Source organism: Cebidichthys violaceus, unplaced genomic scaffold (assembly GCF_023349555.1).
Source record: "Cebidichthys violaceus isolate CVI_PGR_0920_01 unplaced genomic scaffold, fCebVio1.0.p SCAF_2, whole genome shotgun sequence".
NCBI classification, from domain to species: Eukaryota; Metazoa; Chordata; class Actinopteri; order Perciformes; family Stichaeidae; genus Cebidichthys; species Cebidichthys violaceus.
In genome coordinates, this window is record NW_027176372.1 from 15,810,104 (window position 1) to 15,828,871 (window position 18,768).

Genomic DNA, 18,768 nt, shown 5'->3' on the forward strand with positions numbered 1-18,768 from the left:
GCGATATAGTTACAATATATCACAATAGATGCAATTCGTTATAGAATATTGTAAATTCATGTATGGATCAATTAAAAGGGGCAATGTTTGTTTTTGGTTAATCCAGTGAACTAAATACATGACAAATTAAGGTACATTGATGCAAAAGTCCCTCAAACTCAATATTACAATTAATTAGACACTGATTGATTGCAACAATGACCATATATATTAAAGCGATAAATATCTTGGTATATACTGTATTGCACAATCTCTGATGATTGACAAATGTATACTGTATCTAGGTATATCTCATCATATCGCCCAACCCTACTGCGTATCACTATTTCTTTGAGCCCAAGAAAATTTCTTGTCTTGTTTTGTTCAACCAACAGTCTAAAACCCAAAGATATTCAATTTAGAGTGATATAAAACAGAGCAAACAATCAAACCCTCATATTACAGCAGCTGGAACAAGCAAATGTTGGTAATTGTTGCTTGATACATGACAATTATTACTTGACAAAATAGTTGCCAAATAATTTTTGTCTATCAACTTATTGGGCTTTAAAGCCAGCCGACCACATCTGGAAGCTCGGCGAACTTGAATCTCTTTCTACAACGTATTCTTTGACAGAAAAGAGAGCATGTGAAGAAGCAGTTTAAAGAGGCTGTGAGACACAGGAAATGTTTCTGTAGGGTTTACTGAGTCGAGAAAGACTGCTGCACACAGAGCTGAAATAAATAAATGAAATAATTTTATCGTAATAATTATAATAACCATCATAGTAAGATTGCTTATTTAGGGTTTCTGTCTTCTTTTATATATATAATATATATAACTTTCAATAAATTGTTCCCTTTAATATTTTTTCTCCTGTGTGTATGCATGAGACTTTGGTTTGTTCCACTGAATGTCCTGGTAGCAGCATTCTGTATCCACGGTATCACACAGGAGCATCATCCCCTGGGTCGTTTCTATAGCAATGCTAATAGACAAGGCACCCTCCCCGCCATGCTCGTCCCTGCACTTGTCATCCTCTGCACCTATAAGCTGAGGTTGTAGTGTCCCTGGGGGAGTGGGGGCAGGAGTCATGAAGAAGGTCTCCAGTTGTCTTTGGTCGGTTGTTGGTTTGGTTTGCTGTGACTGGCTAGCTGTTTTTGGTGCAGCTTGGTTTTTATACATTCCAGTTCCTAAAGCTTCAGTCCCTGCGGTGAGTTGTCACGGGTTCATGCAGGGACTGGATGGTCCCTTTCCAGAGTCCCTCGTGATCCAGCTTCACTCATGGTTGTTGGTGCACTCACTCACACACACAAACAAACTCACACACTCTTACATACATTTCCTTGTCTTCTCGTTCTTACAAACATGCGTTTATTCAGTAAGTCACTCACTCGATCATTCCCTCATTCATCCTTTTGTCAGCAGTCTCACAGGTTCACACCAATTTAGCAGTGAGACAAATAAGTGCGTCACATGTCAGCAGTCCATTATTGGTCCATTTGATCTGTGCAGATCGCTCTATCCCTTTGTCCACTCTGCCGTTTTCCTGTCCTCTCCTTCCTGTTTTCCCTTTATCCGTAGGCTAAGCACCCACTCTCTTGTTCGGTCAGTCTTTCCCACCCCTTGTTCTCTCTCTCTGTATGGTCCAGTTGTAATCCCATACGTGACATTGTCCAGCTGGTCCAGAACAGGAGACACGAAGGCCTTGTGGTTTTTGTGGTATGGGAATAAAGGCCTTCGTAGAGCCTGGGACTCTGGCTGCCCTTCAGCTTCAGTATTTCTGGCCTATGAAGGGAAGCAGACCAGGTCCACAGAGCTTCCAGCGATGGACCAGTAATGGTCCAGTTGGTCCAGTAAGGGAACTAAAACTAAGAGGAATGATCACTAACTACTGGGCTGTAGTGGCAAATTAGTAGGTGTAAAGCTAAACCCCATGAATGATTCATCAAGTTTCTGGTCAATGTTTGTCCCATGAAAGAGAGGTGTTCAGTCGTTTGTGACAGAGGAGATGACTGGGTTAGCTATTGGCAGGCTCAGGTCAAGGCTTTGGATGAAAAGACAGTGGGTGCTCGTGTTAGCCACTACTAGCGGGGCCCGGTAGCACGCACCCGCTTTCCCCGCTTGCTGATGGTGGTGAAGCGAAAGGGGGTGGTGAGGTCGGGCTGCTCACCAGGCGGGAAGCGCTTCATGAAGTGTACGTCCTGCTGGTTCGGGAGTGTGTGGGGGCCACGGCGAGGACGGCCTCTTTTAGTGAAGCCCACATACCAGCCTGTGTAGCGCGCTGACATCAGAGCTGTGTAGTGGTTTTCCAGAACCTTTTCCACAAAGACGCAGTCCTCGCTTCGATTACTGGCCTTCTGAGAGAGCAAAGAAACCACAGGTACCCACACGCATACAGATACACATACACACACAGGTTGGGAGAAACAAAGAGAGGCTGGTCAGGACACTTTAAGATAAATTGATTCTTGATAAACGTGTCTCTAAAAGAAAGAAGTCTCACCTTTCCTACCAGCTTTCCGCGGCGGTTCATGCACAGGTAGAAATTGGTTTCTTTGCCCCGGATTCTCACCTGGCTACCAAAGGTATCAGCCTCCACTACGAGCTGGGCTTGTGAAGGGACAGACAGAGGGACAGACAGACATTAGAGCCGCAGGCAATGCAGAAAAATACAGTATGTTGTGTTTGCAGGATGTCACAGGTTTATTGGGTTGTACCACACAAATATTAGACGAAGAAAGATAAACGCTAACCCAGATTAAGAGCTCACTTAGTTTTTATGCTGCGTGAGATAATTTTCCATCGCAAAGAACGACTTTCAAGTTAACGAGAACAAGCCCACAGCAAGTAGTGTGACACTAATTGCACAGATTACCAGCCACCATTAAATCAGATTTGGGTTTTGAAACCAGATAAGGCATTCACAATGAATCACAGTTTTAGGATTCATAGTTGCTATTAAACATGCTGATAAATCACAGGCCAATGTAAATGTCTCTGGCTGGACAGATGGTTGGCAGATAAGTCCGGTCACACACATGGATGTGGGGCCGCTGACCACAAATGGGCCTCGTAAAAAAGATAACAGCTAAAAGTAGACAGAGCACGGTGGGCCGAGAGGAGCGGGAGAACAGACTGAGTGTCTGCGATACTGTTGTTTTAAGGTGAGTGCATGTGTGTGTGCACCTCTGTGTATTTGTGTGTGTGTAGATGCATGCATGTTCATCCTTCCAGGCAATAACGCTTCACCAACAACACATCTTCAGAGAGCGCTTGTGCCTGTTTAAAAATAAATCCCTAAAATGGTTCCTACATGACCTTAGTCAACAAAGGGGTCAAGAGAAATCAATACCTCCCTCCCTCTTGCCCTCTTCCGCTCTCTTCCCCCAACTCTTCTCTCGTCTCCCTTCTGCTCTTTCACTTCATGTTTATACCTTCATGCACCCGCCTCGTCAATGCTTTATTTCGTCTCTCTCTGCTCCTGGTTCCTCTGTGTAATGCCTCATTGCCATAGTTGGTCAGTTTTGGGAGGATTATTCAGTTTAGGAGTGGTATTTGTCTATAAGCAGACCTTTTGTGTCCATGGTCCCATCTATGGCTTGAAGTGGCATGTTAGAAACCTGACATGTTTGTGAATCAATAGGATGTGCAATAAGAGCGACCATTTGAGCACATGTAGAAATATGAACTCCAGCTTCATGGCTTGGCTTTCTTCTGCCCATTGATTGTGTGTGGTTTAAGAATGGGTTAGACATCATTACAGATGGAGAAAGGTGGAAAGGAGGAGGGAGTGGGGGATGGACAGAGGGAGTGTTCGAGGATGGAGGGAGGGACGGAGAGGAAGCCTGCTGTTTTAAATCCAGAGGAGACTACAGGGAGGATGAGAAATCAATGGAGGGATCGATGAAGGAGATGAGTTTCTAACACTCTACCTGCCAGGCTTTTCCCGCTAACTCATACTTGTTTTCACTAACACCTTCTTTTTCTCTCTTTCTCTCTCTCTCTCTCTCTCTCTCTCTCTCTCTCTCTCTCTCTCTCTCTCTCTCTCTCTCTCTCTCTCTCTCTAGTGAATCATTGAGTCAGCAGCCAGTCGATGAGGTCTTTGTACTCCCAAGACAAGCTCCACTGCCCCTCTGCCAAAGCCTGGGGAGGCATGTGTGTGTGCTTTTGTGAGTGTGCCGGCACAGTTGCATTCTGTATCCGTTCATGCATGCACTTGGTAAACCTTCAAGTCTTTGTACTTGCAGCCGTTGGTCGGTGTGAGTGTGCACGTGTGTAGGGAAGCATCTAACTATGTATACATTGACTCACACGTACCAAAGTGCCTGTGTTCTACTGTGTGTGTGTGTGTGTGTGTGTGTGTGTGTGTGTGTGTCTTACCAAATTTGTCTCCATCTTCTCCTCGAGCGCTGATTCTGCGTCCCAGCACCTGGACGTGTTTGCCACTGGTGCGGCTGTAGAGTTGGTAGACCCGGTGGTGTCGCCGACTCATGGTGTCTCGCACCTGTGTTTGGTTCTCCACGTGCACGCTGAAGTTGACCCCATCCACACCGAGTACCTGCTGAGAACACACACACACACACACACACACACACACACACACACACACACACACACACACGCACACACACACACACACACACACACCAAGGCAGACACACACCCAGAGGTTGGCACACTGCATATACAGAAAATCATGAACAGGCTTAATAAAACAGCACTCTTTGTCATGCATGCAGACTCTTACCTGTAATGGATTGCACATCACCAGCAACATCTGGATACATCTGGAAAAAGTGGAAACAGCTGAATTTAGAAATATGTAAGCAACATTGAATGTTGAAAGAGTTATGTGTGACACCATCATTTCCATCTCTTTCTTCTCTGCCATTCTTTCTGTTCAACATGTCTTTTCCTTATTGGGTGATTACTCACATTGCTGGGTGTGTGTGGCTGGCACAGAGACATGACATACAGACAGGCAGGCAGATGTCCAGGGATCGGCAGACAGACAACACCCAGAGCAGTGTTTATTGTTACGCTACCAGTCTTCAGTCCAACTCACTTTCTGACCCGTTCATGACTTTCGCCACACCAAAATCTGGCCTCCAAATGACCGGATTGGACCGTGGCAAAATGGCAAACATGCCGAGACAACTAGAACATGTTTTGATTTGAACATCTAAGGGACTGGGCTGGCGTATTTGGCTGCTCTGTGTATGTAGACAGCTGGGCTGAACTACAGGTGTATGCTAAGCTGTGATGTGGCTTTGGAGAGCAGCAGAATGTGGTCACATTTCGAGTTGCTATGAATAAGTGACATGAGCTGCCAAAACGTGTGGAAAGATTATTTATGGGGATTGGTTGGGAATAATCATGATGATGTAGCATGAAGAAAACTTTTCTGTATTATTTCTTATTACTTACTTATCCTTCTGATCTGGATCTTCAGAGACATTAACGATGGAAACAGCTGGTTACAGTTAATAATAAATAAAAAAATCTCACTTTATCACATTGCTTAATTGAAGTTTAGACCTTGACCTTGGATGCATCATGTTATTGACAGCTTTAGTAAGGGAGTGATTGTGTTGCGCAAAATCTACTCTGGCAGTCCTTGAACTGTTCTGAATTAGTGGCTGAAGACGTGATGAAGTTCAGAACCAAGTGTGTGGGCTGAAAAGCAATTCTACGAATTTTGTCTTTCCCCACCTCATCTTCTATCTCTCTGCATGCCTCTTCTCTCTCTCTCTCTCTCTCCACTGTTATTCTCTGACTTGTTGTCCTCCCTATCTCTTCTCTACTGTATCTCTCCCTTCCTGTCTTTCTGTTCACTTTACCTTTCTCCTATCTTTCCCTGCCTCCCATCTTCCTTTATGTTTGGGGTTAGCAGGGTGACTCCTCCACACTGTCATGGGCATGCACACAGATGTGCAGATGTGTGCAGGGTGTGTGTGTGCGTACAGGAGGAGCAGGCAGCTGACAGCTGGGCCAACGCTAAGACATACACACTGCTGAGAGAGGGAGATAGCGAAGAGAAGAGAGAGATAAACTGGGAGATACACAAAGGGATAGGGAGAAGGAAGGTGATGTCAGAATAAATAGAGGGGAGATGAAGCAAGAGAAGGCTGACAGATAATAAGAGAGGTGAGAGATAAAATCAGAAAGAAGATGCACAGATGTGAGAAGGAGAGGGTGAAAAAGGCTACGGTTACATTTTGTAGGAAGAAGGAGAAAAAGTGCCAAAATGAGAGACAGAAGTGTAACCACAGAGTGTGGCCTGGCGTGAGAAGTAGACAAAAAGATAAATAATTGGAGTGAAAGAAGAGGGGGCTTCAACTCATGCACATCGTAACACATGTCACTGCCTCTTGACTAACACACACATATACATATGCTTCCTCTCTCTTTCCTCCTCCTTCTCAACATTTCTTTCCCATAGCTGGTGTGTTGGCCCCTGAGTCATTGTAATAGATGGAGATAACCTGGGCAATGCAGCATATTGGCCCTCACATTTTGCCTGCGCAGCCGAAAAAACCTGAGCGCCTGTGCATTGTGAGGACTCTCAGCTGTTAAAACACCACGGCTGCACTGCTGCCGAGGACACTGCAGGAAAAGTGCCTCGGTACTGGATTCCCCCACTCCCACAAAAACCACAGACACTCCATATTATGCCAGCCACAGAGAGAAAGAGAAGGAGAGAGGAAAGAAGGAGACAGGATCAACCGGGGGGTGGGGGAGGGATGAGAAAACGAGAAAATAAGAGAGTGCCGAGTAAAAGTCGGGTAAAGTAAAGACAGAAGGAGGTATGGAGAGAGGGAAAGCCCGGTGCGCCTTGGCCGGCTTCCAAAACAAGCAAGGGTCTGACATCATAAACCTGCGTCCCAGCAGATCTACCATATGGAGGCTGCGGTTAGACTAGCAGGCCTCAGTGCCGAGGACTGGGCAGCAGCGTGGAGCGAGAGCGGTCGGCCTGGTGGGACTCAGCACAGAGCAGTGGTTTCAGCTGTGTGTAGCAGTGGTTAGCGTGGTAGGCCAACACTGGAGCAGTGGGCTTCGGCACAGTGCAAGAGTTTCAGATGTTTAGCAGTGGGCCTCGGTGGAGAATGGTGGTTAGGCAAGAAGGAGTGTGAGTGGTATCAGCAGTAATAGAGCCGACGGTGGAGCAATTGTTAGAGAGGCGGAGGGCCTCGACAGGGAGCTGAGCAATAACAGGTTGTTGTGGCATAAGGCCCTTGGCTTGAAAACTTTCAGTATGATCACGTTGATAAAACAGCATGGATGAAGTGAAGAGGCTGTGGTAAAACTGAAGAAAACTGCAAGAAGGAAATGAATATAAAGATGGTTGACTCTGAAAGACCTAAACTAAAACCAGCAGACTAAACAGTAAGACTGCTCCTCCTCGGATACTGCCAGGGGCGCCATCATTCAACAGTTATTAATATATACTTTTTTTATCTGAGCAAGTATCTGTGGAAAAATGGGGTATAGGCAAGACAGGAAGACAGATGTAGGCAGTGAGGTGGTTAAGTGGAGAGAGTGTGAGGGAGACACAAACGAAGAGAGAGAAAGTCAGGCAGACACCAGCAGCAGCACACACCCTGTCCAGGTTGTGTGAGGAATGAGAAGTATCTGGAGATGACTGCCATCTGGGAGAAGTACAGCCGACACAAAGAAAGAAAAATAAATCCCTTGGCTCTTAACAAGACACACCTCAAATGGGCAAACTCAAGCCCCCCGAGTCTGTTTCCTCCTCCCTTAGATTTGCTCTTGGCACTTTATCATTTTCCTATCCCACTAGATAAAGCCGGTGTTATTTGACTCAACTTCAGAAATATTTTCAATAGGGGAAAAAAAGCATTTACTTGGCGATGGGAAAATGGCTTTTTCTAATTCAGTTTGGCCATCCCTGAAGTAAGTGCAGATGGTGATGGAGATGTTTATGGCAGGTTTTATGAGTAACAGGGCCCTGACTCTGACCCAGTGACCCTGAACTGTCAGCCAATCAAAACAGGGCCTTCTGTGGCATGTTTTCTATGGGGACTGATGAGGAGTGATGTAATCGTTAGCCACAGCAACCTTCCTCTCCATCATCTTCATCTGCAGCTATGCCTGTCACAAAACTAGTTTAAACAACTGCAAAAAAGAGATAAGACCCTCGTGCATAAATACAATTATTACATGATAAAGTGATAAAAGTAACTTACAAGACGGTCAGCGTGGAAAGAAGGGACCACATTGCTTCCCCCCTCCACTATGGACCTTGTCCCAGAGACAGTCTCCTCGCTCGGTCTAAGCCAGTCCAGAGAGTTTCCTCCTGTGTTGTGAATTCGCTCGATGTTGTGCAGAGTCAAAGAGTCAGCGGACACTCCCGTTGGCATCGGCGGCGGCGTGCTCCGGTTCTCCCGGCGTGCGTAAATGTGCGGGCACGGGCAATGTGGGGTGTGAGGCCGGGGTAACTGTGCCACTGTGACCGCCGGGCAACCTCTAACAGCTGTCCAGAGTGGTGGAGAGACGGATGGGCGGGGAAGCAAAGGGGGGAGGTTAGGGCTTAAAAGGCTGCGCGTCCCCGACAAGGAGAGGAACAGGTGAAAGCGCGCTCACGCGTCACAGATAACCAATTCCAATCGACCTCGTTGACCCTCAGGGGGATGCTCAGCCCTGTGAGGAAGATGCAGTGCGTGCGTAATCTTCTGCGTAATCCAATGCGTAATGTTTCAGCGCAAGAGCAGGCTTCTGGTCACCAAAATTAATTCTGGAGCCGGTGAGATGATACAAAAAAAGTGATAGAGTGTTTGTTCCGGCACAGACAGGAGTAGCAGGCAGGTTTAGTACCAGCAGAGCAGGGTCTGGAGCTGTTGGAGGTGGGCTACCTGGGCTGGCTGATGGAGCAAACCGTGAACTGAAAACGGGGGCTCTGCGGGCGCAGGGTAATGCAGGGCCTCGGTCATGACTGCGCCCCCACGCTGGCTCAACGGGTCTGTGGCTCAGGTGACACCGAACAACAGTGTCCGACAGAGATGGTGATAGCGTCCCAGAGCGGTCCAGCTCAGAAGGGTATGGGAAGATTTGAATGGAAATGGGAGGGGATAATACAGGGGAAAAAAGACGAGGGAGGGAGGGGTGGCTGTAGAGGATGGGAACAGCTGTGACTGGGTGGCGGACTCAGCCACCCGCGACACAGCGAGGAAATGACAGCCGCACTTTGCACCTGATTTTTCGGACTTCCCCGCTTGCCTCAGCCGCTGGTTACCGCTTGGCTGCAGAAGTCCTCTCTGCGCCCTCTCGACACAATACCAGCCCAAACACAGCACGATGACATCACCTCCAAAATGTTTGAAGGGGGAAAATGCAATCCGACCTTTTTATTTATTTTTTTAAACGTAGAAAGTTTAAGCAGTTTCTCTGTAGGGGGAAAACACGAAAGTCTCTTCGTTCCGAGAAAAGCCAACTCCGCGGTGCAAGAGGAGAGGAGTCGAGCTCACCAGTTTCTGAAGAAGTAAAAGTTAAAACGTGCGCATTGGAAACGTGTTTACACCAAATCACACAGTCAGATCGACTCCCAGTCCAGAACCTGCATCGTCCCTTTATATTTCCCTCCCTGTTTCATTCAGACACCAGAGGAGAAAATGCAAGAGAGAACCCAGCCGTGCGTTTTTATCCACTTCACTGGTATTATGCAGATCCTTCTTCCTCTCAAAAATGCCAAGGTTTCCTTCCATAAAAAGCTCTTCTTGAGGGGGGCTGCACAGGAGAGGCGCGTCGGCAGGCACAGACCTCACTCCAAGAAAAACCAGAACAAGATTTTAACAGACGCGGATCAATCCTCCCTCCTCTCCTCACTCCCTCCCACCTCTCTCTCTCTCTCTCTCTCTCTCTCTCTCTCGCTCTCTCTCTCTCTCTCTCGCTCTCTCTCTCTCTCGCTCTCTTTCTCTGCCTCACACACATGCACACTTATTGGATCAAAATGGAATTAGTCAGTCGTTATGCGATGACCCAACTTACACTGCAAAAATATACATTTTTATAAGTGGAAATTAAAAATATCTGCTACTGAGGTGAGATAATTGCACTTGTTTACAATACAAAGCAAATGGCTTCTATAATTTTCACAAATTAGGCAATTTTCTTTTGGACATTTGTCTTATTCTGCTAATCCCACTAATATTTGTTTGTGGACATTTGTAACACACGTTAATGCATCAGAAACAATTTGAATGATTTCACTGTATCGAGAGGAAATCATTTGTTTGAAGATTTTGAAGTGGGTTTCAGATTGTCTGACAGAAAGAGAGAGTGGCAAAAACTTTCTATGATTGTTTAAAGTTTGTGAGATCTCCACAAAACAAAGACACCTGCCTCGGCCAGGTGAACATCTGTCTTAAACCAATGGGGACTTCTTGTCCTGCATTATCTCCCCTTAAGATAACCTCAACCCTGCAGCCTCAGTGGCCCCAGACTGAGGGTGGATGGCAGTGTGCGCACACATACACAAACACACACACCCTTCAGAGCTGCCGCGCTTTCAAGTGATGTATTTTGACTCCCCATTTCATAACTTTTAAGTTAAACCTTAAGAGGGAAAAATGAAACGGAGAATGAGAGACAGTCGGGAGGACGGTATGTAAGCACGGACACGGATCCAAAACGAACATTTCTCAGGGATTTCGGCAGCAACGCCCGCTCTGCGCTCCCAAAACTCCCTCTCACCACCGCACAACCGCAGACGGTCAGCCAAGCCAACACAACACTCCTGCCATACCTTATTTTCACACACACACACACACACACACACACACACACACACACACACACACACACACACACACACACACACACACACACACACACACACACACACACACACACAGCAGTGCACGTAGAGGGAATCGAGGGAGTACATTTGTGCGTGTATGTGTGTAGAGGTGGGAGGGGGTTGGCCTCATCAGGGACAGTTATTTTGGCTCCAACTGTAGGGCTATTCTTTTCAACATTGTACTTTCAAAACACACACACACACACACACACACACACACACACACACACACACACACACACACACACACACACACACACTCACACACTTCTACAACTGGACGGGGTTGAGCAGGGCTGGGTAGGGGTACTGTGGTTGAATGCCTTTCCAGTCATGCTCCATAGACAGGCCTCTGGCCTTTTTTCCTACTACTGGCTCTCTCTGTCTTTGCACCTGTGTCTGGGTGCTTTTTCGCTGCTCACCGCACTGCTGCAAGGGACACGAGTGTAAATGTTGTGGAGAGGGATTTGAACCACATTCTGGTGATGAGGAATGAGGCCCGTCTGGTACTCTTAAGCCCAGATGGAAGGGTTCAGAACAGGGACTACAGCACATCTTGGTACAATGGTGAAGTAAGAAAAAGCAGACAGAAGAGCTCAACTCCATTCACTACTGTGCATGAAAGCCTGATTTAACAATAGTGGATTTGTAGACAGTAGATATTCCAAAAGGATTGCTGTTGAGATGATCTTACTCCCATTGTACATTTGTAAAAATGCATATTACACCAAGATATCACTAAGATGACATAGGTTTTAAAAAGTAAAGGAACTGAGTCCCATTCACATCTGGAGTCACAGACAGTTAAAACAACACATTATTCATAACTTAATTGTAAACTGTAGCAGCAAGTCTTATAAATGAAATAGCTTGCTCCCTGGGTTTGGAAATTACATTTCATGTACCAAGAAATAACATAAAGTTAGGGGGGGGGGGGTTCTTGCTCTCTCTCTCCTTCTGTCACATCGCTCTCTCTCATTCATTTTCTGTCCTCCCTATCTGTCTTTTTAATCTCCCCGGCTGTTTTTTATCTGCTCACTCTGTCCCTCCCTCTGTTTGCAGCCAGCATATTGATTGCCCATGTCTTTGCCTCTGCAGCTCCTGCCTATTGATCCTTGCCTAAGACACACAGACACACAAACACACACACACACGTACACAAAAACTTGTGTGCATACACATCCTCACATACACGGATGTCCCCTTCCCATTTCTCCGCATTCAAAAAAAAATCGTACTTTCATGCAGACCAACTTTGACAGATACAATATTCATAAATGCACATGTGCATGCATTCACGTGTTCACAAACACACACACAAAGAGACACACAGCAGGACACCTATTTTTTGCATATACCCTCTGTTGTATTGAATAGACTTGGCATTGATGGACGTTATGCCTTTGTGCTCCTCTCTCGACTCATTAAAGTGAATGAGAGCCGTGTGTGTTTGTGTGTGTGTGTGTGTGTGTGTGTTGGGCCCTGTAGCTGCTTTAGTTCTGGGCCAAGCAGCTTTTGCACTGTGTATCTCTCTCTCTCTCTCTGTCTCTCTGTCTTTGACGGGGCCTGCAGGCTTCTTCATCCAGGGAGCCTGGTCAATATGGCCATTCTGTCCAGCAATTAACATCGATCAGCACTCGTCAATACCGTCAGCACCCAGACAAAGACCCAGGGTGCATTGCGTGTGCTTGCCCTTTCTCTATCACAGTCAAACAAATCCCCAAACCGCACTCTCATTATATGAGGGCATTCTGGCCTGACCCCAAGGTCATCGTGGAGGAGAGGCATGGTGTGCTGGACTCTATGTTAAGGGTGACTGGAGTGGAACCTAATGCAGAGCTCAGAGCATTCTGAGCCGCCAGTTGTTGACTCATTATGACAGTTGTGTGTGCGTGTGTAGAGGTGTGGGTGAGGAGTCAAGTTTAGATATTACGTGGTTTCGATGTAGTCAAAGACAAGTTGATTTTGAAAGACGAGTTGGCTTTGATTAATACCTGTAGACATGGGCCTTTAAACTTCACATCAGATGGTGAGATGTCAAGCTAACATCGGTTTCTGGGATAGATATCTCTGTAGTCTGTTAATCAAGGGCCAAGTTTAAACTGTTCCCCAATGTGTAAATGTATGAGACACTTAATAAAGGCCCTTTGATGACAGAGGGGCCCATGCAAAGTCAAGGAATGCATACAGTGTGCTGGTCTTTGAAATGAGAACCTGTTCGCCACTTGTCCGCGTCTGTGAGATGAGAGAATCGACAGCTGCAACTAAGTAAGAGCAGGAATTAATTAGCGGAGAGCCGTTTGTGCAATATTGAGCTGCGGCTGAGATGAAGAGAAAAGCAAAATATTGTTTTTATTAGCGGCGATGTTGGTGGTGCACAGCTTGCTCCCTTCTCTTGCTGAGCAAGATTAATCCAGTGAATATGAACGTTTACTCTCCTCCGTCTCACAATCCATTGCAGCTGTTGTCTCTATACATAGCCCAGCTGAAGCACTGGAATAACTTTACTTTGACACTTTCAAGTTGGAGCGTTTGATGCTGCTTTGGACACGTGTCAGGCTAATTATCTATGTAATCTAGCTTGTCATTGTTAGGCCAAAGCCGGATTTTGCAGAGTGAATCAGGTAGTCGTGTTCTTTGGGCTACACCTGCCTTCTTTGCACGATACATGACACCATTTTCAGTTTCAAAGTTATTCAGTGGCTTCAGGAGTCATTGTTGTGAATGAGGTTTGCCAAAATATCCCAAAATAAAAAACATCTGTGATTAAGCAAGTGCAACATACTGACTTCAACGCCAACCACATATGCGATCCAGCAGCAGGACTGCCTCATCTTCACCTCTGTGACATCTGGAAATGCCGTTTGCTAAAGTTTGGATAATTTGCATTGATGAAGTGGTTCGCAAAAACCCAGAGATAAAGACATCAACTTCATGCATTTGGATCATATATCAGTATCATCAGAATCTCATGACAGAACCTCATGCAGGACCCAACTATTCAAGAACCTCTGACCATCCCAATGAAATTAAATCAAGGACTGAAATCAACTTCAACAACTAGGACTAACTGAACAATTTATTTAACAGGACTTTTTGTGTTTACCCTGTAGTGTTGCAGCATGTTATCTTTAGTTTTAATGTGTGATGGAGATTCACTGCAGGAGTGGCACTCCATGCTGTCTGTAACTGATTGGCAGGGGCTATTTAGTGCGCTCTGTCAAGATGAAGAGAAGAATTATTATTAAAAGAAGATAATTGCTTTTGACCAATGAGGTTGTACATAAATATGCACCGCTCAGCGACTGGGTGGATGTTTGTTTAATTATGGTCCTTGTGGTTCTGTGTGTTTGGTTGAGTGAGCGTGTCATGCCCGTCAGTGACAGACTGTGCACAGTGTGTGGAGTTTGTGGCTATAGTGTTAAGGGTTATGAGTATATGCAAAGATTGCGTCAACAAAGTTATGCACAAAGCTGTGTAGATGTGTGTTTCATGACTGCAGTGTGCACGTGTGTGTGTGAGTGATGCATAGTGATGTGAATTGCAGCTGTGGCTTGTGTTGGACGCAGCTCCAGCATTTTTTTTTTCTTCCTGTTTCATGTTCAGGCGCTAAGCGATTGAATCCATGATCATGGTAACCTTCACTTCTGTCATATTTTCTGTTCATCTCTTCCACACTCCTCCCTTCTCTCTTCTCTCTTCCTCCCCCTCCTCACCAATAAGTGCCCTTTACTCTTCCATCCTCTACTCTCCTTTGTGCAGCTTCTGCTCCCCCTCACTGTGTCCATTTCTCTCATTCAGTTTTTTCCCCCTCTCCCTGCCCCTTTAGCCTTGCCACCGGGCAGAGGAGGAACTGTAATGTTTATAAAACCCTTTAATGTGCTATGTAATTACCCTGGCAACACCTCCCATGATTACTCATGCCAATAAAGTGCCTTCAAATTGACATGTCAGAGCGGGAGAGCAAGAGACAGAGAGGGACATAGCACACACACTTTCCAAACCCCCCCCACACACACACACACATTAATCTCTCCTCCTTTCTTGTCTTTCCTCAGTCTCCATTTGTTCATCTCTGTTATGTCGCTTCTTTCATTCTTTCCATCCACAGTTCCTTCCTCTCACTCTGCATCCCCTTCTCTCCAGCTCGCTGTGACTTCTGCCAGATGCCCAGGTGGTGGTCAATTACAGCACAACTCCTTTTGGGATAACAAAAGCATTCTTAAACTTGCTCCACTGAGCCTATTTTAGGAAGCCTTCTCTGTATGTTGGAAACTGGGTGAATGGGCTTGAAGGAGGGGGGATGTAAGGGAATAATACTTACCGAAAGAGTGTAAATGAGGATGCATAAAAAAGGGAGGCAGCTGCAAGAGCATGGTGCATTCGTAACACAAATTGTTGTCAGTAATGCAGAAATGTTTGTTCATGCTAAAAACTTCCATATGCAATTAACACATACTCACATCCTCTTACAGCAGTCCCTCCCTTTCCAGCGTTCCCACCCATGCTAGTCCACCTCGGGTCACTAAACCTCCCACTTAGACAGCTGAGGCCCTGGCTCTTCTTGTGTTAGCACTCATGCTAAGTCCCATAGCTTTTCTCTACCTTTACTGCAAATGCTCAAACCTCATTTGCTGCTTAACATTGGGCTCTTAATGTAATACCCTTTGCCAACCTCTATTAATCTGTGTCTGTAGCCTCTTATCCTTCCTCTATCCTAGCAAAATCCTCATTTGTAAGACAAATATTTTAACAAATTAAGCAGCAAAACAATGGGTGGGTGTCTGCCTGACGTCAGCCTGCATTTCATTAGCAATCGCTAGGCTAACGCGTTCCATATGGAGGAGCCTGCAGGGTAGCCCCCTGCTTCCCAGTCCCAGCCTAGCCCAGCCCAGCATGGCCCTGCTCGACTTGGTTGCCACGGTCTGCCCCCACCCTCAGTCTCAGTTAGCCCCCATTTTGGACCCCATCCGGGCCCCCACCATTATGTCATCTTTAATTTGGACTTGTCACACATCACCTGACACCTACCCCCGTCATGCTGTAACCTTTTGTCCCGTTGGAGCGAAAAAGCACTCCGGAGGCTTTCTCCCTCTCCTTTTCTCTCCCACTTTGCCTGTTGTTTTATTCTCCATTTTCTTCTCATTCTTTCTCTTTCTCTCACGCTCTTTCCCCCTCGCTCACACTCTCTCTGTTGGCTTCTGTCACTTTCTCCCTTTCTCTCTTCAACCTCTCACTCCATGTAAACCCACCTGCCTTTCCCCTCTGCCCTTTGTCATTCAGACTTAGGTTTTTATGTGTGTTATGAGCTGAGGAAACAATCAAGAAAGATTCAGACAGGAATCCGATGACACCTCTGCTCAGTCACCCATAGCCCTTTTCCCAGACCCCCGACAGGGGAGCTGAATGACAGTGATGTATGGGAAGTGACAGTCAGAGGGAAAGTCCTCTGGAAAAAGCTAAATTATAGCACATCACAGGATTCTGGACTCAGTCTGGTTTGCTGGACAGAGCTTTGGACTCCTGGGGAGCGGCAGGGCTGTGGGTCTCTTCTGATGGAAATATGGAATGTGACGGATCTCTGGAATTTAATAGAAGAAAAGAAGGATGGAGATGGAAGCACAGAAGCATACAGATAAGAAAGGATTCAAGCATGAACTTCAATGTTTTCAATGTGCACTGAAACAAAGATGTGTATGCATTGGCACTACAGGTGTGATGTGTGCAGATACTTGTGAGCATGGCCTGGTATGCGTGTGTGTGTGTGTGTTTGCATGCTTGCCCTTTTCTGGCCTGTGTACTTATGTGTATAATTGTGTGTGTTTTTATGGCCGATGTGCACTGGTGTGTGTGTGTGTGTGTGTGTGTGTGTGTGTGTGTGTGTGTGTGTGTGGGTTGCTGTGCACACCCATGTGAGTTGCTGGGTGTCTCTGGTAGCTGTCCCTCATCACTGCTCTGTTCCCCCAGGTCTCTGCTGCTGGCTTCACTCTGCTCTCCTGTTCTGCCGTACGCTTTGTGTTCAGCTCTGTTTTACTCTATTCTATTGCTGAACTGGTATAGAGCTTTGCTAATGTATTGTATATTTTATGATACAGATACTATTGTTTGGTTTTGACTGGTTTGAAGCTGAAAGTTGGATTGTTGGATGATTAAATGAGTGAGTTTTGAAAGCTCTGTTTTTGTATCTTGCTAGTCATAACTCCCTAGTCATAACTACCTTTTGCTTCTGCATAAAAAAAAAAAGAATGAATGAAGTAGTGACAGCTGGTAGACAACCATTTGGTTAAATTATTCTCTTCAGCTCGTTAGCCTGTATTCAGCTTGGATGGAGGAAAATTATTTTCATTATAAGGAAACTATTTTGGACCCAAATGATCTGGTGAGAACTACGCTGACTGAAGTGAAAGGAAACTTCAGAGACTATGAATGTCCAAACAACTACATATTGTATGAATGGAAAAGGAACAGAGAAAACGCACACTATATACGACTAAATTATCTTCATCTAAATTCCTTTGCATTGTGCAAAGCCAGGAAAATATTCCCACGCAATTAAGAAGCTACTTATGCTTCATAGTTTTATGAATATTCCTATGAAAACTGATATTTGACATTTTCTATATACAGATGAGTGACAATTTAAAGAAACCCAAATAAATGAATGGAGAAACATAATGGATGCTGATGCTTCTACAGAGGGCTGGGGTATAACTGGAAGGTTTGATGAGCATTAAAATAATGTGTATCACATCACATGGCCTTCATAGTCATTATCACAACACAATTGAACACCTGTGGGAGGTTTTGTACTGACATGTTAAACAGGACTCTCCACCACCATCACCACCATCACCAAAGCCAAATGGGGAAATGTCTTTTTATGGTGTTCATCCCTCCAGTAGACTTTAGAGCTCAAGTTCAGAGACTGAAAAAGCTTCAATGCCACCTATTTCATACATTTACAGTGCTGAGTAAAATATGTTAAACCCAAGATGGCATAACATGCAGCCTGGGATCTAGTGGAGAGATGAAACTATAATATGCATACATTGATATATTATATTATATATTACTTTCAACCACGAGACCAGTGTTCGTGTACCAAAGAGTTGAATTAATGTGAAGTTACGTTTGTGACGTTTTTCGTAAATTTAACCAAGTGTTTTTTGTTGCCTTAACCTAACGTTAAAGTGTTTCCATGGTGGCGACGCACAATTGTCTGTGGTGCCGAAACGTAATTTCAACACATTATGCCACCACCAGGTAATGCACTGTTAAGAGGCAGCGAGGTTGCAGAGAGTTGTTTCCACTGTATGGTGACACTCACTTTGGGTTTGCGTAGAAACCACATAGAACAGACTTCTGTGACGAAAATCACGATGACTACATTGATGCTTCAGGTAGTTCACTAACACATGAAGTTTTTCAACTTTGTTTTTATTCTGCAGTGAGACGTAAACCACGTCGACGTAGTGGAATTCTAGCACTGGAGCTCTGTTTTCAACCAATAACTGTCACATTATTTGAGCTATACTTTCAGCACGCAGCTAAAATCACAATGCCTGCACATTCAAAGTAGTGAGGCTGGCTTATAAAATGACAGTGGTGGAGTGGTAAATACCAGAGTGACAACATCAGACATTTGTTTAGTGAGTTTGGAGTGTCTGGTTGCGCCGTATGCTCAGTAGCAGTGTGTTGTCAGCGGCTGGCTGTGGTGTATGTGTGTGTGTGTTTGAAACCATGGTTGGTTCATAAGAGGGCAGTTTACAATGTGTGTGTGTCTGCGCGTGTGTGTGTGTGTGCGTGTGTGTGTGTGTCTGTGTGTGCGTGTGTGTGTGTGTGTGCGTGTGTGTGTGTGTCTGTGTGTGCGTGTGTGCGCGTGTGTGTGTGTGTGTGTGTGTGTGTCCAGTAGCATAGTGTGTGAGTGCGTGTGCATGTGTGTGTGTGTGTTGGCTCTCTGTGGGGTTGT

General features: G+C 45.6%; 1 protein-coding gene across 3 annotated transcripts; it reads right to left on the bottom strand.

Moving 5' to 3' along the window:
- Positions 1–715: 715 nt before the first annotated feature.
- Positions 716–9,772, bottom strand: fgf18a (fibroblast growth factor 18a). 3 transcript variants are annotated; one of them, XM_068714728.1, is made up of 5 exons: positions 8,191–9,772; positions 4,731–4,770; positions 4,364–4,541; positions 2,487–2,593; positions 716–2,340 (listed from the first exon to the last, which is right to left on the bottom strand). In XM_068714728.1, exons 1-5 carry the CDS (start codon positions 8,220–8,222, stop codon positions 2,068–2,070), a joined length of 630 nt encoding a protein of 209 aa, XP_068570829.1. In that variant the 5' UTR covers positions 8,223–9,772; the 3' UTR covers positions 716–2,067. The 3 variants fall into 3 exon arrangements, with proteins under 3 accessions (XP_068570829.1, XP_068570828.1, XP_068570826.1); XM_068714727.1 differs by having other exon boundaries at positions 4,364–4,544; XM_068714725.1 differs by lacking the exons at positions 4,731–4,770; positions 8,191–9,772 and having other exon boundaries at positions 4,364–4,683.
- Positions 9,773–18,768: the final 8,996 nt, after the last annotated feature.